Raw genomic sequence first — 23,277 nt, 5'->3', positions numbered from 1 at the left:
CGTATATGTCGATGCTTTGGGGAAAAAACGGCACACGCAGCAAGCAGCTTTGGCCGTGTTTTGGCCAAGGTATCGTGCTTTCGGCATCAAGCGCCGTTGATTCTTCCGGCTATCCAACCGACTCGGCAGCACGAATACAAATGAGTCTCTGTCTTCATCTGCTGAGGCCATTAAAAAGCACTTTCATCGGAGGAGTCCCGCTGGTGCCTGTCACTGACGGCGGGTTGTTGTCTTTGGTTCGGGCCCGGTGGCGATGCTCGGCTAGAGGGGCACGGTGGTGGGAGAAAGGCACTGGGCAAGAAATACAACCATTATAATGACAGCATTTTATCCGGGCCTTTCACCGAGTTACCCGGAATGCTGCCCGGATACCATCGTAAGCAGAGGAGTTGAGCGGGGTTGCAACTGGATAGTGCCTCTGTGGGTGACCACCATTCACAACAAAGATGCCATCGGGCTGAGGTGGCGACTATGTGGGCAGCAGAGGGCAGCGCAGCAAATTCCATTGTACTGTACTTGTATGCCCCCCACATCTGTGCTCGCCGCCTGCACCCCCTGCACTGACCGGCGTGGTGGATCGTGCGACCTCCCTTATCACAACTGTTTTATTGCCAGAAAGGGTAAAACATATTCCTATATTTTGATACTAGCAAGTGAGGTCCCAACGATATAGCTGCTCACCCCGAGCTCTCAATGTCCTGATAGTGACATTGTCTTTGTGTTGTTCGCCTTTTGGCGTCCTCTGGTCGAGCACTGTTTGAGACTAGGCTCTAAAAAAGCTGTCTCTGGTGTGGACCAATCCGTTTCAAAGACAATGCATATATTACCAGAGCGTGTTTGTTTGTTTGCATGTTCACCACAAGTATGTGTGGTTAATGCAGACACGATTCCTTGCAAAAAGGTTTCTGTTTGGCGTTTTAACATCTTAACACCTGTTTTATTTGCAGAAAGGGTAAAACATTCTTATACGGCGTGGTGGGGAAAGCTGTAACAACCCCCCAACTTACACGCAAGGTGTGTGTGGGGGAGTGCTGTTGATGGACGTTTGTCGAGACATGTTTTTGTTAGGAAGATCCTGCAAGTGGTGGGGCTGGGGGGGTGATGCTTTAGCAACTTCCTTAACGAGAGTATTACACTTTTTTGGGCCAGGAACCCTGGAGTGGGCGGGGAATCGGCACAGCAAGCACAGATGGCAAAAAGGTTTCCGGTCATTTTAAAAACCTTTTTGATAGTACAAAATAAAATAAACACGAAATCGTGCGAATAGCCATCATCGATAGCTACCACATAAGTTACTGAAATGGATAAGCAAACGACAGTTTAAAACAAGCAAACGCAGAGCGATTTAAAGCTTTCGTGACTGCAGGGATTCATCTTCTTGGTTTTTTCGGTAAAGTTGTGTTTTTATTATTTTATTACTTCCCTTCTACGTGACTTTACCGAAAGAACCAAGAAGATGAAACGCAGAGCGGTTAATAGTGCCGCGTTCAACTCTTTTGAGTCATTGGCCCATGGCCAGAGTTCCAGGCGATTTGTTTTAAGGTGGAGAAAACCGGTCTGGCTGGCAAGAGTAAACATTCCCCAAGCTGATTATTGTTGTTGCTATTGTAGCTGTGTCTTCTCGAGTGGAGTTGAGCTCGTGAGCGGTGGTGCAGCGGTTAGCGCGCTGCGCTACGAACCCGAGCACCCGAGTTCGACTCCCGCTCACGGCCACACACCCAGTGACGATAATTATCTGAACCGGTCCTGGGCCGCACCTAGGTCGACTCGGCCACAAATGAGTCACCGGGGAGACGAAGGCGGTCGGGCGTGGTGCTGGCCACCCACCCCCTCGTGTGCCACGGTGCCAGCCTTCATAGGTGCTCGCTAACAGCACTTGCCCCAACAGTTTGTTACAAGCTAAACGGGGGGAGATCTTTGTTTGTTTGGAGTTGAGCTCAGCTCGTCACGTGCCCAAGGCAGTGGGCCACACTTTGACACCAAAAGTTGTAGTTGGGGGCGTTTTCTTGATCCGTTATTTCATTATTGTAAATGTTTGTTTATTATCTAACACACCTGTGTGTGCTGTACTAGTAACGAAATTGCACGTTCTATCAGATTTTTTTAGTGACTCACATTTTATATATTACACAAATTGTCACTTGCGATTACTGTCATAATCTTTTATTACACACGGTTTTCATGATTTCTCAAGGAACGGTGGATCCCAACTTTTATTTCGTAGACATGTAGCAAGTGGGCATATAGCGTTTCATGTAGTGATTCAATGACACATCAATGCACATCGATACTTAACATTCACGTAACTGCGTATAGGAAACAAACATTTAAACATTTTAAATGTTGTGGGTTTACTCTTCAACACACCGGTGTGCTCACGTAGTAACTAATTTACGTGACAAACCTTACTAATTGGCTGTGTCAGGTTTGCGGCGGATTTAACGACGCATTTATATTTACGGGATCTAACCCCACAAAAAAACCTATTATAGATAATATGGGTTGCGAAAGCCTACTACGTGTTAAACATGATTTATATATTTGATTGCAACACCTTGGTGGGTTGTAAATGGCAGCTTACTCAGGTGACATGTCATGTGTTTGTGGAGAGATTGTGAAATATCTTTTTTATTTACATTCTTTGAAGGGTTATATTTTTGCGAAATAAGAAGTCGAGTTTTATTTATGAGACGAAGTGCCATGTCCAGTCGTGGTTAGGGATACCATTGTGACATTTGTGTGTGGTCATATCATTTTTCATGATGCCCCTTACCTGTTTTATGATAAATGACTTTCAAAGTTGTTTGTGCACCATTTCCACCACGTGGCCCTGAGGCAATTTGGGTCAACTCTGCCTTGCCTTTTGGTCCGGATTGGGGAATGGCTTTTCAGCGCTTGTGGGGTTTTTTTTTTGGTAACTATCACCATAACCACGATTGCTTTTGATGTACCTGCTGCCTTTGCCATCAACCCAGTCACACAAGGGATTTTGTTGTTTATTTTTGTCTTCTCCCCCAAATTAATCTGGGGTACGTGTCACGAGCCCCAGAATATACTCGGAACTCTCGCAATAGCAGTTAGAGCGTGGTCCCACAGAAGCAGATATCACACAACTAAATTTCGATTTAAAGCTTTCGTGACTGCAGGGATTCATCTTCTTGGTTCTTTCGGTAAAGTCATGTAGAAGGGAAATAATAAAATAATAAAAAGAAAACATGATAAAAATGATAAAATAATTCTCACGTTTTGGCCACAACGCAAGCAGCCGTCCTCAGGTGAAGAACAGGTCTGTTTTATTATTATTTTATTATTTCCCTTCTACGTGGCTTTACCAAAAGAACCAAGAAGATCACACAACTATTTATGAGATCCCTTCGAGTGACCTTTGATCCACGCACTAACAGGCAACACTTTTCCCACCTGCCCCACCGCAGAGAGTAATGTTTATCACATGACAGTCTCACCAATATTTTTAATTTCTCAGATGGAATGTTGCCAAATGAGGTGCAGAACCAAATTTTAATTGTATGGTTTTTTTGTTGTTGTTTGTTATGGGCTGAGACGATCAACTCTTTAAACTTGAGAGCCTGGTTTTATTCCCCGGTGGCTGCCAGGATTCGAACACAGAATTTCAACAGTGCCACAGATCAACGCCCTGACCTCTGTACCGCCGGTTATATTTCACAACCGCTGATTGATTTTCGTACCGGGGATATCCCTAACGTCATTAAATTGGGATTATAAACAGGACGGCAATTGTCTTCTCGAATTGTTTGGGGGCCATATATGTTTTATGGTCATCATTGCCTATCAGGTTTTATAATATTACATGTACATTTCAGTTCATAATCAATATCAGCTCCCAAAGTTTAAAACTATCTTCCTCCTTTAGCTGTGTATCTGTGTGTGAATGTATGCGTTAGGTTTCAATTATTATAAGTGTATTACTGCCTTATTTATTGTCGGCATTTTCACGTGATGAAACAAGAGAGACGGTGTGACTTATGTGTCTCCGCATGCACACAAACTCACATCGCTGTATCAAAATGGGCACGCGTGTAGCAGCTATTTAACAGGGCGTTACATCGCAAGTCCGCGAGAGATGGCGATGCAGTGGATAGATTGTGACCGACCCGTGTGCATCAATGTTGCACATTCGAAGTTACATTTCAACAACGTTTTTAGACACATGCCGGCTTTGCAATTCACCACAACCGTTGTGTACGACTTTACACATTTAGTTTCACCCACATAGAGATAGAAAAAACAAAGATCCCCCATGTAGCCTTAACAGACTTTTTGGGGCAAGTGCTGTTATCGAGTAAGTGTCACCCTATGAAGTCCGGCACGGCACACAAGAGGAGAGGGGTGGGTGGCCACCACCACCACCACACCACACCAGACTGCTTTTATCTCCCCAGTGGCGATGTTTACGCCCCACACCAGCCACTCATTCGACACAAACACACACACGTTTTGGTTGTTTCCTGTTTGGAGAAGTTGCGATAGGTGTTGTTCTTCTTCTAATTGAAACAAGCCCTTCACGAATGCCCGTTCCGTTCGCCACTCCGCCTCGACATTGCGGTGCCCCCAGGCCACGGCCTCCCCCATGCCGCCAACGCCACCACCCAGCCCCCCTCGCTGGGGCCTTCGACTGTACAGGACGCTGTCTTTATTTAGAAACTCGGGGGGGTGCGGCTGCTGCTGCTGCTGCCAAGGGTACAACAACAGCAGCAGCTGGTGGTGAGTGGGTGGGGGAGTGGTGGCGCAGCGGTTAGCGCTACGCTGCCACCACGAACCCGGCCGGTCCGAGTTCGATTCCTGCTGACGGCCAAACAACTGTGACGATTATCTGAGCCGGTCCTGGGTCTCCCCCTAGGTCGACTCAGCCTCAAAATGAGTACCCGGTGCGGTGTGTAGTCAACATCGCCTCTAGGGAGACAAAGGCGGCCGGGCTTTGCACTGGCCACCCACCCACCACCTCGTGTGTCGTTCCGGCCTTCATAGGTGCTGACAGCACTGCTTGCCACCCACCCCCCACACCCCCCCCCCACACCCCCCCACACCCCCCACACCTGAGCCGTTCTCAGCCGTTCAGGTTTACGCGGTGACCTGCGGTCAGGATGGAGAGCGGCGAGCGCCTTAGGGGCCGTACATAAATGACGTCACGCGATTTGGGACGATTTTTGCCCCCCCCCCCCCCCTTTGTCACACGGCGTCACAAAAAGTCAGACCCCCCCTCAACTATGACGTCACAAAGCTCTGCCCCCCCCCCCCCCCCCGAAAATAAAACATTCTTCAAATCGCTTTAAACTATTGTCATTGTAGTGCGTATTTAATGTGCCGCTGCACTCTGTTGTAGGAGAACACATTTATTAAAAAGTCTATTTAATTAAGTAGAACGTGTTGTCTATATGTATTTAAAGTTGCGCATTTTGATGTGACGTCACATTTCTAAACCCCCCCCCCTCTCGTCACACATCGTCACAAATGCCTGACCCCCCCCCCACCCCTTAGGTGTGTGACGTCTAATTTGGGGAGGGGGGGCAGAGCTTTGCGACGTCATATTTGAGGGGGTCTGACTTTTTGTAACGCCGTGTGACGAGGGGGGGGGGTCAAAAATCGTCCAAAATCGCGTGACGTAATTTATGGACGTCGTTGATGTCGGGGAGGGAGTCGCAGTTCTGAAGTTCAAAACGTGTGGCTAAGGCGCTTGCGGCAGATCCAAATTTAACAAAACATATAATCCAGCAGGCAAGGACTCGGAACTGTTACTTAAAAAATAATGCAGTCAGTTGTTGAAAGCAATGTTTTTTTTGAAGAATCAATACGTTCGTCAACAACAATTGTGACCTTACAAAAAAAGTACGGTCATAGGCGACGTTTCAGACAATGGCCCTTCTTCATAGCACGTTAAAAAAAAGGGAATGCGTTGAGTCTCGTTATGACAGTAGTTGTGCTTTTGCGCACTCCTGCCAACGCAGCAACTTCACCAAGCAATTAGTTTCATGTTTAAAACTCCGCATGTTGGTGTGAAACCGATATACATGGGGGCTGTTTGCCAGTTAAGAAAGATAACAAGCATAGCTTAGTTCGTAAAGCAGCAAGCACGCCGGTTCCCATGGGCACATTACATACACCTCCTGTGGCCTTGGGCTGCAGGTTTTTCCCACCCTTGATATTGAAGAACATTTCCGTAATATCATGGTCGCAAAAAATTATAACGCAGCCATGTGGAAAGCACCGCCGCTTCCCGCCGATTGTCAACGACATATCTCGTTTGATTTACGATATTGCATAGAATTCACCCACGCGATGTTGTAAACGAACGATGTAGCTTATACCAGCCTGTAGGATTCGCTTATGATGTCTTTTGTTGCATTGAGTTTACATAAGTGATGTTTATCGACAAGCGTTAAAGTATCTTTTCCCGCATCTCCGATTAGCATAGTTGGCTATGTACGATGCGAAAGAAGTTCAACAAGTTCAACGTACATTTTCAAGGTATATATTACCTCCGCTCTTCACAAACTGCTGCAGTGCATGTTTACATTTTTTTTGTCTGTACTGTAGTTTAAAATATGATCAACCCAAACAAAATCAAACAGATGGTATCTTGTACATGCGCACCTAGGCAGAGTGTCCCGTGCTGTCCAACACATTATTGATACATTCTTGATGAAATAAAAAATACTTTGATTTAAAGCTTTCGTGACCGCAGGGATTCATATTCTTGGTTCTTTCGGTAAAGTGACTTTCGAAAGAACCAAGAGTATAAATAAATATACTTTAAAGTCATGGGCAGGAGCGTCTTCATGGTACTTTAGTGATGTCACAGTCACGTGGCTATGGTATGTGTTAATGCAAAGTCAAAGCAACGACAATACTTACCATGATTTTGAAGTTTTTGGTTTTGTTTTCGTTATTGAAGCTGTCACCTTTTGTTGAATGGCCAGGGGTGGATTTGGCCAGCCACTTGGCAAGTAAGAGTTCAGCCACCCAACCCTGGGTTCATGGTTGTATTGTACGTCTCGTTTGTTCTATGGATTTTTTAAATTGATGTGTTTATTATGATTGTTTTTGACGGATGCGTTGATCATTAAGTTTTTGACGGATATGTTGATGATTTGGCGCATGGGTTAATGGTGACTTTTTCAACGGATGTGTCGATTTATTATTTTGACGGATGCATTGATGAATATTTTGGGAGGTTTTAGGGACGTGTTAACGATTTATGTATGCATGTAGAACTTTTTTCGCACCGTACGTAGCCAATCGTGCTCATCGGAGGTGCGGAAGGACAACCAACTTAACACACGTTTTGGCGGGTGCGTTGTCATTCCAGGCGACTGCTGGCTGCTGGCGGCTATCGCCTCCCTGACGCTGAACGAGAAGCTGCTAGCGCGAGTCGTACCCTCGGGCCAAGAGTTCACCGGTGGCTACGCCGGTATCTTCCATTTCCAGGTGCGACAACTTCAGAATCAGATTCTTATATTTGTGATAAAGAGCTTTCACTTCATCACAGATGGCCAGTATGGGTGCGGGGTCCAGACGTTACAGCAACGAACAATACAAAAAAAACACGACAGTAGTGCAAGTATAACAAAGGTGAACAAATCACCCAAAAACATACAAATAAAACTAAACCATCCCCACCCCACCAGGCAAAGCCCACTGAGGTATGAACTTATTTTTCATTTGCAAACTGGCCACAAATGATAGCTCAAAAAGTGGCTTGTCATTTGGACATTTATAGCAGCTAAAAATCTAAATAATAAACGACACATTTATAAATAACGCGATCTAACCCAAAAACCTTTATTATGAGCAACCTGTGTTTACGTTTGTGCACGCAACGATCCACGCTGTAGCTACACTATCTCTCGCCTTGACCCACCCCAGTGTTTGCACGCACACACCACAATTGTACAAACACAAGAACATGACAGCTGCAAACAGAATGGTGTTAGCTGAAGTAAAATATCAATTGATAAATTCTTCTTTGCTCAATAGGACACTGTTACAATCCCTGCATTGATATGTGAGGTGGGCTGTACTGAGCAAACAAAAGTGGCAGGGCCTGCTGTGCCCCAGCCGTGAACCGGAGCTCTTTGGCGATGTCCGGGAAAACCGCGCTGAGCAAACACCAGTGGGCAGGCGATTGCGTTACATCACCGCCGGCGAAATTGGCAATTGCCGCCACCCAACGATTTCTCAACTGGGGCCGGCGCCGTGGAACGCCACGGGGAGGCGTTCCAACGCGAGTTGGCCCGAGGAACTGCACGGGGCGTTTTTATTTTCCTCGCCCGTCGTTGTGTCATCGCGTGCCGCGCCGTGCCGCCCTGTCCCGCGCTGTGCGATCCCCGCGACCCGGTTTTTTCGAGCTCCCCGTGCGTGCATCACGCAGTCCGCGGTCGTTGCGCGATGCCCACCTAACCCAGGCTCTTCATCCTAGGTCGGCTGAGCCATACATTAAACGCCCATGACCCGCTGCCGTCTTCAGCGACCCGTTAATTCGTTTGTAATGTAGAGCAGCACAAATTTTGGTGGAAAAAATATCTCTTAACGTACGTACGTACGTCTGTATGTATGTATGTTGAACTTCTTTGTCTTGAATTAACCAATCGCCCTCAGCGATTTCATAAAATGTTCACAGTGCTGCATTACAACTTGATGAAATCATTTATTGCTTTAACGTTGTTGTGAATATAGCAGCTTCTAATGGTTGGAAGGGCCAAATAAAACTTGTATACAGCGTATACGAAAATGAAAAACATCGATTCTTACGCAGGCAAGTCGATGCGTGCCATGAGCTTAAAGATTCAATATTAATCAATAGATTACTTGTTTAAGCCCGAATAGCTCTCTCTATGCCGATCTGTTAGTTTATCTACGAGTTCATTCATATATCTACGGTCGACTCTTGATTATCCTGGGGAATGAGAGGCATGACCCGGATAAAACACACACAGACACGCGTATACCGTATACATTTGAGTGCGTAACGGCGCTTGTGGATGGTGTTTGCCGGTGGCGTGCGTCTCGCCGGGGCCAGTTCTGGCAGTTTGGTGAGTGGGTGGACGTGGTGATCGACGACCGCCTGCCCGTCAAGTCCGGGGAGCTCGTGTTCGTCCACTCGGCCGAAGGGAACGAGTTCTGGAGCGCGCTGCTCGAGAAGGCCTATGCCAAGTGAGTGTGCTCGCGCTCTCGGGCTCTCGTTCTCGTGCTCGCGCTCTCGTGCTCGCGTCGCCCCACCAACGTGAGCCTCTGGGCACGTTCAGCAAGTGCCCCTCGGTCCGTCTGCCCGTGCGTGAGAGGGGTGGCGCAGCAGTTAGCGCGCTGCGCTACGAACCCAGAGACCCGAGGTCGATTCCCGATCAAGACCAACGCCGGTGACGATTATCTGAACCCTCTTTTACGTCCACTCAGCCTCAGATGAGTCAGTACCTGGTGTGGTGTGTAAACATCGCCACTAGGGAGACAAAGGCGACCAGGTGTGGTGCTGGCCACGCATGCGCTCGTGTGCCGTGCCGGCCTTCATAGGTACTACCCACTAACAGCATTTGCCCCAACAGTCTGTTCAGGCTATATGGAGGATCGTTGTCTTTGCTGCTAACGAAGTAGGTTTGTGTGAAGGTGTCGTTTTGTCAGCTGACGCATGGGTTCGTGGGTACAGTCGCTTATGTATTTACAGATTTGTAAGTTGAAATTATTTTTTGCACCATATGTATGTAGCCAACCATACTAATCTGAGATGCGGCATGTATGTACATGTGATGTGATTCATGTACATTTGAAGATTAGCTTGAAGGTGTGTGTGTGTATAAGTAGACTCTAGAAGATATCCTTTATCTCTCTTCAGTTACGATAAACCTGGGGGCGAAAGATAATACAAAATGTTAAAAGCTATTTGACATTCTGTCGATAACTCGGGTAAAGTGTTTGGGAGCAGTGGCACAGCGGTTAGTGTGCTATGCGATGAACCCGGCGACCTGGGTTTGAATTCTGGCTCCAGCTAATGTCGGTGGTGAGTGGCTTAAAAGAATGGATTAATAACGTCGACATTGACAAGGAACGTTGCACATTTCACCTCGTCATACGAAGGAAGAAGATGTGGCAAGTGATATTTGAACCGGTCCCGGGCCCTCCCCTAGGTTGATTGACCCTTAAATTAGTACCTGGTGCAAGTCTGTAAGCACTGGGGAAACAAAGGCATCTGGGTGTGGTGCTGTCCACACCTTAATTGGTGCTCACTAATAGGATTTGTTCCCAACAGTCTATTTAAGGCTGTTACTGGAGATATTTGTCTGTACAAGAAAGTGGGCCTGCTTGTCTTTTAAGCTGCTTGCCGTGTATAAATAGATCTCTCTCTTGTAAATAAACCACTCGGTCAGCACTGTACCGCATAGCTGACCATCCCTGTACGAGCTTTAAAAATCCGAAATCAAGTGTGGTCCCTTGGCACCACGGTGCCAAGATGTTAACTCCCTCGCCTGGTAGACAGGAGGTCGTGGGTTTGATCGCGACCCTCACGACTGTATATTTGGAGTTTGCATGTTCTCCCCGTGGTCGCATGGATTTTTCTTGGGGTCCCCTCCGGATTTTCCCTCCACATTTAAAATCAACATGCATTTAGAGTATTTGGCTGCTATAAAAGGTCCACGTGATAAGCCACTTTGTTGAGCTATCATATGTGGCCAGGTCGCTTCTGAAAAAGAGTTATATCGCTCCGTGGGCCTTACCAGATTAAATAAAAATGAATTGTTTTGTTTTGTATCGTTTTAGAAAGGCATGATACTTAAATGCATTCATTCTTATATTTTATCTCAAGCTGACGCTACAAACATCGCATTTCAATGAATAAATTCTGTCTGAGATGGGTTCGCGCGATCGCCCCCTTCTCCTCCCTGGCAGCCGCTAGCAGCCGCTACTTCCACCACGCAACATGATAACGACGATAATTAATAGATTCTTGAGTCAAATCGTGACCATGAATCGCCAAACATTCCCGCGAAACATTTCGCCCTCTTAAAAACCAACGTAAACTTTTGTGAAGGACTTTCAATTTCGCAAGCCGGAAGAACCATATTGAGTACGTGGAAGAATCACGAACTCCTCCCCCCCCCTCCCTCAAATAGTCAATGGTTGTGTATTCATTAGGCCCAATCTCAGCACTGGAGCATCTGAGCTATAAGCTCAGAGACAAGGAAAACTATACAGCACACGCATGGGGTCCTTTTCTAAACCTTAAGCCAGTCATAAATACCTGAGCCAGAATGGCAATGATGTGGAATGAAAGATATTTTATATTAAAAAAACGTTAACAACAGCGATACGCGTGGTGTCATTCGGAGACGAGAGAAAACCCTGTGCGCGTTTCGGCAGATCTGCTGAGCAAAAGAGAAACCAACACAAATGAGTTAACTTATTAAAACCACAGCGACGTCACCCCCTGCTGGCAGACTGTACGCGTCTGTGAAACCCGGCGCCTTCCTCCGCGATCGCCTCGCGCTATGAGAATGGCGCAAATAACAGATGTTCTAAAATTATTACTAAAGTTCATTTCAGTTTATTTTGAAGTACCCTGTGAGCCAGGGAGCTCTTGAATCGTGTTTCATCAACAAAAACAACACCGTCGCCACTTGTCCGACAAACGCAACAAGTCACAGTAAAATGAATAAAAACCCAAAAAAGACAGATAAATAAAAAATAGCCTGCAAATCATAAGCGCAATATATATAACAAATGTAAAACAAAAATTATATACAGTTATAATTCACAGTGCAGCGTTTAGCACCAAACATTCTTCTCAGTCCCTCGTGCAGGATGTGCTTCTGAGCCCAAGGCAGCGGCAGAAACACACAGATGGATTTGACCACCCCCCCCCTCTCCGGCACAAGAGATGCATTTCGCATGCACGGAGGAGCCCCCTTGTTTTGTTTATAGCCAATTGTGCTTCGTGAGCACTTTGCTCAGAGACTGCGTTTGTTGCGTTCAAAAATGTTATTTATCTGTTCGCAGTGAGCGTGCCACCCCCCCCAGCCACCCCCGTCCCCCCCTGCTTGGTGAGCTAGTTGTGTGTGCATTATTAGCAGACGCCTTCTTTAAACGTTGGCGTTTCATCTGAAATCTCAACTTCGCCGTATTTTAAAAAATATTATACATGGGTAACAAAAGGCGGTGTTAGCCGAGCCAAGAAAATCGGGCGCGTTAAAACATCGTTGTTTTTTTTCGATTTAAAGCTTTCGTGACTGCAAGGATTCATCTTCTTGGTTCTTTCGGTAAAGTCACGTAGAAGGGAAGTAATAAAATAATACAAATAAAACATAATAAAATAATTCTCGACAGACCTGGTTTCACCTGAGGACGGCTGCTTGCGTTGTGGCCGAAACGTCGTGAGAATTATTTTATTAAGTTTTATTTTTATTATTTTATTACTTCCCTTCTGCGTGACTTTACCGAAAGAACCAAGAAGATCGTTGTTTTTTGTCCGAATGCGATGCGCGCTGAATGTGAAACGCGGCCGATCGATGCGGCGGGTAGGACGAGGATGATCACAGCTGTTGAGAGCTGTGGTGGTGGTGGTGGCGGCGGCGGAGATGACGATTGGAAAGCCCTGACGCAAGTGTGACAACGAGAGGTCGGTGAAAGAGCTAGGTTGCATCCCGTAATAAAAATACAAACCAAAGAATTTTGGACGCTTAGTCACAGGTGTGGCGTGCATACGTTTAACGTAACACCGTTGAAGGAGGGAAAAATGGAAATGGATGTAGACGAAGCTGGATAGGTTGCATTGTAAATGTCACCGGGATGGGAGTACAGTACGGTGCTGTATACCAATGATGTCAAGGCAAGGCTCAACGTTGCAGAGTTGGATAGCCTCATCGTTGAGGTCACAAATACTCAGTGATAAGTAGAACGACACGCTATATATATACGCTGTACATAGCAAATGGAATGCACTGTCTTTTTAGCCATAATTTCCCTAAACTCTTGTCCTTAAGCTGTAGCTCAACCTCGTTTACATTTTACCAGTCGGATGAGCAACGGCTTAGTTTGCATTGGAATAATAAAGACTGGCAAATGTAATAAGGTGGACTGTGGTTAGGGCGTGGGGACTGGACTTTGAGAATCTCAAGGTTAAACAGTCTACTGCCAGCGGTGAAAATATTCAAACCTTGTTTGCTAATTCACCGACTCTCCGTGTGGCCCATACATCTTAATTGGAAACAGATGTCCACTGTGCGACCTTTGGTCGTGCCTGGTGAGGTTTAGGCAAACCTGGTCCAGCTCACTCCAAATCCACACCGGTTTTCAGCTTGGGTTACATTCAAAAGTTAAGGAAGAAAAGCAAAACTTGCATCTTTCAAAGTTGCCGCTTCAAACAGGTTTTTGGAAGAAGAAGAAGCAGCGGCGTAGCGCTTGAGCGTATTTCGCCATTAACCCGGCGACTTCAGTCCAAATCCGAGCCATGTCTCACATCGGTGGCGAGCGACATCTGAACCGGTCCTGGGCAGCCACGGCATCAACTCGCCCTGACCGGCCGTGGTGAAATATTGTCAAAAAACACTCCCCTTGACCAAAACGCGTGGGGGGGGCCTTCATCCAAACCGTTATTAAAAACACCCATAATCTGTTTAACACGTAGGCTTTCACGACCGTTATTATCCATAATAGAGGTTTTACGAGTTCTAACACAAAAAAACTATGGATAACATTTACTCCTTTCGCAGCCTCGCCTGCCGAAGGAAGTTTGTGGGCCTCGCGTGAATTTGTGGGCCTCATGCCCAGTAATCCGGGGACACCGGGTCCGGCCGCGCACGTAGCTGGTGAGAGAGGGTGGCGGATCCCTCGTTGCCGTAGCCAATGACCCCCGTTCACTGTCCGAAGCGAAGCAGTGCTCGGTTTGCTTGTGTTGTCACTCTGGAGGCCGGGAGATTTTTGGTCACCACGTTGATGGCATTCGTCGTGGGGCCCGCGTGAAGACTGCCAACTGGTTTCGAGCCACTTGGCTGGGCTCATTGTTCTCATGCTGCAGCTGTGTTTTTGTTTTTGTATATTCACGTATGCGTCGTTGCTAATAATAACAAGAATGACAATGTCTTCGAGCGATGTAGCGTGGCACTACAAGGGTGCTGCCACCGTCTTAGTTTGCACTGTCATTGAAATGCACGCCTTATGATGGTTCGAGAGGCGATGCACGTCTTTCTAAGTCGTTGGTAGCAGCATCGTCACCATCATTATCAATGTGCATCATCGCCTCGTAAGGTCAACCTCGTCATAGGAATGTTGAGTTCTCACAATAAATCTTGTGACCAGCTCACGGAGGCGTTGCATTTGCCCACCGTCCATTTGAAGATGGAGCCACTTATGACATTCATACGATTTGGTGTATGTCGTGAGACTTTTAGAAAACTTTTTAATTAATCTTTTAAAGCTGCAGCGGTAATAGTGTAACCCGTATGCGTCGGTTACTTAATGTGCTGTGTCGGTCACAACATGTGCCCACGTTTAGCCACCACACCCACACTGTGAGCAAAAGCGTGCTCGCCCGTCGTTGCATCATGCATAAATTAACGAGCTCGGGAAATGTAATATCGCCGTGCGTGGCCCGTGACGCTTCGAAGACCATTACGGCAACGTTAAATAAACCCCGCCTCCATGGCTTGCAGCAAAAACACACACACACACACACGAGATAATGAAAAATTATGTTGACAACACACGTGAGGAGGTGCAGATGTGGTGCAGATTTAAACGCAGCTTTTGAGCAGCAATTCATTTCTCTAACATTTGCCCTCTGCCCCCCCGCCCCCCACGTGCAGAATGAACGGCTCGTACGAGGCCCTGACCGGGGGCAGCACGAGCGAGGGCTTTGAGGACTTCACGGGCGGTGTCACCGAGACGTTCACCCTCTCCAAGGCGCCCCATAACCTCTGGAAACTCCTCAACCAGGGCGTGCAGAGAGGCTCGCTCATGGGCTGCTCCATCGACGTACGCAAGCCCCGCTCCTCCACTTGCTCGCTCGCCCGCCTCCTCACCCAGTCGCTTGTTTATCGTACTCGCTCATATCGGCCATTCACCCGCCCGCTGACTCGCCTGTTCGCTCACACGCACGCTCGCGCGTTCATTCGTTCACCCTCTTATTGACTCGTCTGCTTCCGCAACCTTTAGCTAATTCACCTGCTCGCTCGCTCACTCATCCGTGCGCTCGCTCGCCTACTTGCCCGCTTGCTCGCTCTCTCGCGCCACAGCCAGCCATGCGCACTCACAAAGGCGCCCTTGTTGGACACTTGGCATGAGTGCGAGTGTCTTGTTATTTGGCATGAAGAAACCAGCGGGAATGGAGCGATTCGGTGATAATAATTATTATTAATAAAATCCTATCTGTTGGGGGGTTTTACTGCGCGTGAGGGTTTCTCACTGGCATTCTATAGCGGGCGTCTAGAAAACCATGCACACTTAGGGTTTCTTCGAGACTGCTGACGGAACGGCAGCCAAAGGAGGGAGCTTGGTCGAGAGTTCCACCGCTGCAGAGGTGGGACTGATGAGATCAGCTCCGTGAGAAGGATTGTGGCATCACGGACACGTGTAGGGTGACAGCGAAGGCGTGGAGAGGCCTTGACCTAGCAGTGGATAGACAATGGCTGACTATAATGTCGATTATTATGATGGTGGTGGGGAGGAGGCTATTATCCAGAAGTTAATACACATTTTACTGATTTATTTGTTGTGATCACTTTTTAGTTGTTTGTGATTTTTATTTTGGTGCCATATCTGAATTTCGTTTTACATTTTGCTTGGTCATAGGGTTTTCATTTGCTTGGTAGTAGCTGCACATGGGATTTGGTCCTTATATATCATTAATGTACAGCGTTATGGGATGCTATTAGCATGAATGACGCTATACAAAATTAAAGCATTGTTATTATTATTTTATTAAAGCATTGTTATTATTATTTTGCCGCTGGGCTCTCGAGGGCTGTGATGCCTGCCGCTAACCAATCGCGTTGGAATGTGCCGCGAGGTTTGGAACGTTCGCCAACCGGTTCAAGCCTGACTTGACATTATAATCGGTTCGTTCGTGACTTGACAAAAAACCGCCATGCCATTTTCGTGACTTGCGGAATCAATCATTGATTCTGGAAACGATGGTCGCACATTTCACGACCGCAGTTGCTATTGAAGAAGTGATTTGTATCTGCGCGGTTTGTTTGTGTATGAGGAGCAGTGGTGCAGTGGTTAGTGCACTGCGCTACGAACCCGGGCACCCACGTTCGATTCCCACTTGTGGCCAACATCGGTGACGGGTATGAGTGCAGGTCCTTGGCCCTCCCCTAGGTCGACTCAGCCTTAAAAACGAATACCCGGCACTGGGGAGACAAAGGTGGCCGGGCTTGGTGCTGGGCACCAACCCCAGCTTGTGCCATGTTGGCCTTCCATAGGTGCTCGCTAACAGCACTTGCCTCAACAGTCTGTTAAACGCTACTCTATATGGTTGATCTTTGGTGCCTTTCAGTTTTAATCGATTCTGTCTGTTTCTGTTATTCCCACGAACAGATAACGAGCGCGGCCGACACGGAGGCCATCACGACGTGGAAGCTGGTGAAGGGCCACGCCTACTCCGTCACGGGTGTGGACCAGGTGCGAGCTTCTCGGTGGCGAGATGTTACTTACCTCGCCTGGTGTACAGGAGGTCGTGGGTTCGATCCAAACCCTGACCCCTTGTATGCTTGGAGTTTGCGTGTCTCTCTCCCCGTGGTCGTGTGGATTTTTCTCCGGGTCCTCCGGTTTTTCCCTCCACATTTATAATCGACACGCACTTAGGGTATTTGCCTGCTATACATTTCCACGTGATAAGCCACTCCGTGGAGCTATCATTTGTGGCCAGAACGCATCTGAAAAAGAGCCTTGCCCGGTAAAATGAAAAATTGGTTATATTTTTTTTAGTTTTATTTAAAAAAATAGTTTCTCACCACACCCCTAGCCGTGATTAATCACCTTCCGGCTGGCATCCCTCGTGAACGCCGGCTCGACACCGAGAGCAAAATGCACCGAGCTGCTGTGTCAGGCAGCGTGGACCAGAGAACGGACGCAGCGCGGTAACGTTGTCGTGCTGACTGTTAAGAGAGCATGCGCTCAAGGGGGAGCCGATGGAGAACACGTCGGTTCTGCAGTTGACGAGAAAAGCCTAACGCAACGGAAATAATAGCGCAGGCTGGAATACCACAATTTTCAAACGACACGCAAACACGCGTAAAAAGCACAACTGCCTTTGTACATAATGGGAAAAACCATCGGCAGTATCTGAAGAAGCATTGGTTCCCCTCGCTTTATGCGACAGATGGCGCACAAAGCAAAGCCGCACGAGGCAGCCGCCTGCCGATTAGCGCACGGTACACACGCAATGCTGTCCCACGTCCGACCGCGCAGCCGCACGTGAGCGAATTCAAACCGCACAGTCGAGAGGATATTGGTTCGAATGGGTTAGCCACTTGCACGGTGCGAAAATAGCACTCTCTAGTCTTAGGTCACCTTCAGAATAAATTTGCGCAAAATTTCTGGCGGCGTGTGTGCGGGCAGGTGTACCACAACGGAGGCATGGTGAAGCTCGTCCGTATCCGAAACCCCTGGGGCCAAGTCGAGTGGGTCGGCCCGTGGAGTGACAGGTATTACTCGTCCTGCTCGGCTGCTCGCTCGCTCAGTCGCTCGTCGACCGTCTCGCTCCCCCCCCCCCACCCCCCTCGGCCACCAATTTGGTTCGCACATTGCGGGCGATGGTGTTCGCGAGATATTCCTGAACGATTGGCGCGTTGCTAAATGTTGGCCCGGTTGTATGGCAATGTTTACGCCTGACATGTCGTGGATCATTAGGCCAATGATGGCGTTTGCATCGTTGCCATTTTGTGGTGATGGGCAGGCCTAATTCTGGGGATGAGAGAACAAATGTTCACACGCTCCGAGGTGTAAATCTCTGAGGAAGCCCAAGGCGGCAGCTGTTTGCCTTACAGTTTACGAGGAGGACTTAAGAAAACAAAAGCACAGATGTAAAAATGTTGACAGATATTAGCTCCTCTGATGTGTGTGTAATTAACTTAAAAATGCTAGATCGTCACGATTAAACATAGAATCATAAGAAGGGTTGTTTCCCTCTTGCTCAGAGGTGAGACTCCTTGGCAGGTACCACAGAGATATCCTGAGTTTCGCATCCAGTTTTCAGCAGCCCATGATTGTCTACGTAAACAATCGGCGACGTTTTGGGAAGTAGTCCTCCTTCACAGCATTCTAATTTATATTTTATTTTTAAGGCTGTGGTATTGACAAATGTGCTCAACAGTTGTATTATTCGTGCACCCAAAGCCCAACGCAGCAGCATCACTCTATTAAAATCACTCGAGTTTAAGTGGGAATGTAATTTTACAACGTAATTGTTATTATCAAGGTTTGTTTTTATGTTGTTGTGGAATGCTTTGATGTCTGCCGGTCGAGTCGCTCATGAAAAATAGATTTTTAACCCTACTGGCTACATTTCTGATTGTGATTCTGAACTATACTGGGTTCTCAAGTGGTGTGAGTTGATGGTCTAAGACCAGTCGCCAATGAGTGCACAGAAGAAGAAGAAAAAAAAAACCCACAATAGCAAATTTTTCTTTGATTTTCACTTAAATTTGCTTAAATTCCAGCTCTGAAAATGCAGTATCGGTTTGGACTGTCACATGGTGATCATTGCTTGGCGCAGCGGGGCAGATGGTGACGTTCTCACCCCCGTGGTGTGGATAAGAGGTCACTTGAAAATATTTAGGAAGTGCTTCTATGATATCTCCTTCCACGGGCCATTCTGTAACACGTTGGGGTGATGCACTGGCTCTGCAAGAATTCTGTGAATGGATTTTTTATTAACCCCTTGATAGTCGACAATGAAAGCACAATTAGGATATCATTGCGGAGAAGGAAACACAGCTCCTGTCACCTTTCCGATGTAACCCACAGCCTGTGTACCATTCGCCTTTGTTCGGTGCTTAAAGGGAACACGAACAACCGATTGAAAGGCTGAGATCACTTTCCACATTAGGAGCAGGCCCCCCGCGGTGTATTTAATGCATGTTTAATGACGTATCCTTTGTACGGAGTGTGCTCCGCAATTGTGGCACTGCAGGTGCACAGCCCATCCCGTCACTAGCTGTCGGGACCTGTCGCCGGGCACTTTGGCCACGGGCCAACTCTGAGTGGGCGTACGGATTACATAGCAGACCCGATGGGTCTGCGGCCTGGGAATGTGCATGATGTGGTGTTGAACTACAGTGTGAGCCATTTTTAACATCTCACCGCGGTGGCGAGATGTTAACTATCTCGCCTGATATGCAGGCGGTCGTGGGTTCAATTTTGACCCTGATGCATGCTGTATATTTGCCATTTCAATGTCTTTCTCCCTGTGGTCGTGTGGATTTTTCTCCGGATCGTCCGGTTTTTCCCTCCACATTTAGAATCAACATGCATTTAGAGTATTTGGCTGCTATACATTTCCACATCTGCCACTCCGTTGAGCTATCATTTGTGGCCAGGTCGCTTCTGAAAAACAGCTATATAGCTTAGTGGGCTATGCCTGGTAAAATAAAAATAGTTACAAATAGTAGTTATGTCGTGTTAAGCTACAGTTTGATCCATTTATAGATATCCCACTAACTTGAGAAGGGAGAACACTATTGAATGAACGACATTTTATTTCAAAGCCTCTACACATCACTCACAAATCCCAATACACGTGTTAAATTCTTTTCACGCTGTCCCCTGAGATATGAAGTCATCGCTTTCACGATATTCAATTACGTGTAGAGAAGTTCGCAAGAGGATCACTCAAAAGCAGTGGGATATCTGTAAATGGTTCACGATTTCGATTTAAAGTTTTCGTGACTGCAGGGATTCATCTTCTTGGTTCTTTCGGTAAAGTCACGTAGAAGGGAAATAATAAAATAATAAAAATTAAACGATGTTTCGGCCACAACGCAAGCAGCCGTCCTGCTTGCGTCTGTCGGAAAGACAGCGTCTCATTCAGACGCTGTCTTTCCGACAGACCTGTTCTCCACCTGAGGACGGCTGCTCACGTCGTGAGAATTATTTTATTATGTTTTATTTTTATTATTTTATTATTTCCCTTCTACGTGACTTTACCGAAAGAACCAAGAAGATGGTTCACGATGTAGATTCATGGGTGTGTGTGTGATGATCATCGCAGCACCATGGCCGGGCGCGGTGCTGGCCACCCACCCCCTCATGTGCCGCAGTGCCGACCTTCACAAGCGCTGCTACTCGCTAACAGCACTTGCCCCAACAGTCTGTGAAGGCTACACGGGGGGGGGGGGGGGTCTTTGTCTTTGTATGTCTGGCTTACGCATGGCCCCGTCCCTCAGCTCGCGGCAGTGGAACGAGGTGTCGGACGACGATCGGGATCGGCTCATGGTCAAGAGCGAAGATGGCGAGTTCTGGTGAGTGCTCTCTTCCTGGCCATCTCTCCACCCCTTTGGCCTCTTTGGTGTCTGGCAAATTCGTGGATATCATTCGATACTCCTCCGATGTGCATCGGATCGTATCACGGGAAATGATTATGTCAGATTTGGTTATTTCAGATCCCTGCAGCCACCGGGCCAACTTGAGGCGCCACCTTCACGGCAGCGTTGAAGAGAAGAAATTGATTCTTGAATCGTTACCCCAGAATTGCTATTCCTCCTCCGTTGAAGGAGCGCAGACTCGTGTGGTTTCCTGTATGGGCCATAGTTTGGGTTGTATGGCCACAATCGCACTGTGGCCTGTCTTTAATGTATCTCTATGGCTGTCTGTGTATCTCTGTGGGTTTACTATGTGGTCCATAGTTTGGGTTGCATGGCCACAACCGAACTTAGGCTTGTCTTTAATTGGCGACGGCTGTCGGGTGATTAGCAATGCAGGACAGTGTTGATAAAAGTGCAAGTGGTTTAACGTGCGTTCCCGCCGCCCCACCCCCGACCTCCCCTCCCGCAGGATGTCGTACGACGACTTCTTGCGCCAGTTCTCACGGCTGGAGATCTGCAACCTGACGGCGGACGCGCTCTCGGACGATAATCTCCACTTCTGGAGCTCCGTGGTGCACGAGGGCAGCTGGGTGCGCGGCTGCAGCGCCGGCGGCTGCCGAAACTTCCCGGGTGAGGGTCGCTCGCTCGCTCGGCAGCCCGCTTTTTCATGCACTGGTTCATTCAATCGGTCACCGTTGCTGCACTTGCTTGCTGTCTCTCCTTCGCATGCTCGCTTGCTTGCTGTCGCGCTCGCTAATTATCTTGAAGGCGCTCGCTCGCTCGTGCGCCATGCATGTGCACGCGCGGACTCTCTCACTCGCTGTCCTCATGTGCTCATTCACTTGCTGTCCCTTTCACTCGCGTTTCCACTCGCATAGTTGCTCCCTCCCTCTCGGACACTCGCTTGCACGCCGTCTCTCCCTGTCTCTCGCTCGTGCGCTCTCGCACTCTCACTCATTTGGCCTTGTTGCGCGCTGGGTTTTACGCTCGCTCACACACTCGCTCTTTCCCTCGCGCCGCACGCTCGTGCGCTCGTGCCCCCTCGAATCTCATTATTTGATTTCTTTCTTTACCCGCGTGCCCACAGACACTTTCTGGAGCAACCCGCAGTTCCGGCTGAACCTGCTGGAGGAGGACGACGACCCCGAGGACAACGAGGAGGGCTGCACCGTCGTGGTGGCGCTCATGCAGAAGGACCGGCGCAAGCAGCGCCGGCAGGGCCGCGACCTCCTCACCATGGGCTTCGCCATCTACCAGGTGCTGCGGCCGCCCCTCGCCCACGTCTCCCTGCCACCGCTCAACCGATTCCTCCGCACCTCTCGACCGCGCCGCAGCATCCTCCCTGCAAAGCTCCTCCCGCGGCCGTCGTCACCGATCGCTCGAGGAAACGCTGATGCCGCTACTGAATTCATCCATTCGTTCATTTATGTATCTGTCCGGGCATTCGTGTGTTGATTTCAAATGGAAAAAAAAAAACTGTGCATTCACTCTGCTACGTATTTTAACAGATTTCAAATGGCACCATTTAGCTAAAAAAAACGATAGGCAGTGTTGATTGGAAATAATACTTGCCCTATTAAAAATAATATTTTCTCTGGAATTGGCTGAAAGCGAAGTGCCATGGGGGAGGTCAACGCGTCACATTTAAAAAATGATTTTTCACAATGGGTGTTTGTGCTGGAAATGTTTTGTTTTTTCACATGGCCACCATCTGACAAAAAACAAGTTTCACTCTGAATCAGCAAATTCAGCCTCTGGGAGAGAATTCGGGTTGCCAACATAAACGTCCCTGTATGTACGTGTGTACGTTGAATCTCATTCACACCGTACGAAGCCAACCGTGCTAATCGGAGGTGCGGGGAAAGGATGACAAAATCGGAGGTGCAGGGAAGGGCATTAGCAACCGTGGATTAATTTCAGCCGAGTTTCGATTTAAAGCTTTCGTGACTGCAGGGATTCATCTTCTTGGTTCTTTCGGTAAAGTCACGTAGAAGGGAAGTAATAAAATAATATTATTATTGTATTACTTTCTAATAGAAAAGAAGATTCAGCCGAGTTTACACGCGGAGGTCACGGATGAGGTGCCACCAATCGCGGGTGCACTCCCCGCCGCGTCTAACGCTTAATTTCTATTTTTTTCGTTTGTTTTGTGGTTTCTCTGCAGGTCCCACAGTCGGTACGTTCTGCACTGGTGTGTCCACACAGATGCGCCCCTCGGCAGACGTGGTCGGCTCCGCGAGACGGCCGTCGGGATAACGCCACGCCGTCAAAAGCGCCGCACTTGAACATTCACACTCGGCAGACTGCCCAAGTCCCCCCCCCCACCCCAGTTCAAACCCACCACGGTTTCGTGTTCACGTATTCAAATGACGAGAGCGGTGGTAGGAGCGGGATTGGTGGCACAGCGTTTGGCGCTCCTCACCGCGAACCGGACTGTCCCAATTAGATTTTTGGCTACGGCGAGCATCGGTGACGAGTGGTCGCTGAAACGGTCCTGGGGCGCACTCCCATCACACACTGACCATCGTGGTGCAGTATGGTCCAACAACTCCCTTGTTTGACACTGTATGTTGAACTTCTTTCGCACCGCACGTAGCCAACTCTGTTAATTCGTGGTGCGATTGTATGGGGGAAGCCTTTATCCAGCAGTGAATTGACCATGGGCTGTAAGAATATGATTATTATTGAGTGTTGTTTTCAATTATCTTCATGCCGAGGCAGAATCTAGGAT

At 48.0% G+C, this 23,277-nt stretch overlaps 1 protein-coding gene across 1 annotated transcript in view; it reads left to right on the top strand.

The window, feature by feature from the left end:
* LOC144943967 (calpain-1 catalytic subunit-like) overlaps positions 1-23,277 on the top strand; it is a 49,062-nt gene that overhangs the window by 9,666 nt on the left and 16,119 nt on the right. The window contains exons 4-12 of the mRNA XM_078871884.1: positions 7,346-7,464; positions 9,056-9,189; positions 14,826-14,994; positions 16,561-16,644; positions 17,584-17,669; positions 20,409-20,483; positions 21,016-21,176; positions 21,634-21,803; positions 22,711-22,722. Coding sequence (XP_078728010.1) covers positions 7,346-7,464; positions 9,056-9,189; positions 14,826-14,994; positions 16,561-16,644; positions 17,584-17,669; positions 20,409-20,483; positions 21,016-21,176; positions 21,634-21,803; positions 22,711-22,722 — 1,010 coding nt within the window. The remainder of the gene's footprint in view (positions 1-7,345; positions 7,465-9,055; positions 9,190-14,825; positions 14,995-16,560; positions 16,645-17,583; positions 17,670-20,408; positions 20,484-21,015; positions 21,177-21,633; positions 21,804-22,710; positions 22,723-23,277) is intronic.

This window comes from Lampetra fluviatilis, chromosome 33, assembly GCF_964198595.1.
Source record: "Lampetra fluviatilis chromosome 33, kcLamFluv1.1, whole genome shotgun sequence".
NCBI lineage: Eukaryota > Metazoa > Chordata > Hyperoartia > Petromyzontiformes > Petromyzontidae > Lampetra > Lampetra fluviatilis.
The sequence above is the reverse complement of the archived record's forward strand: the minus strand, read 5'-3'. Positions and strand labels throughout refer to the sequence as shown.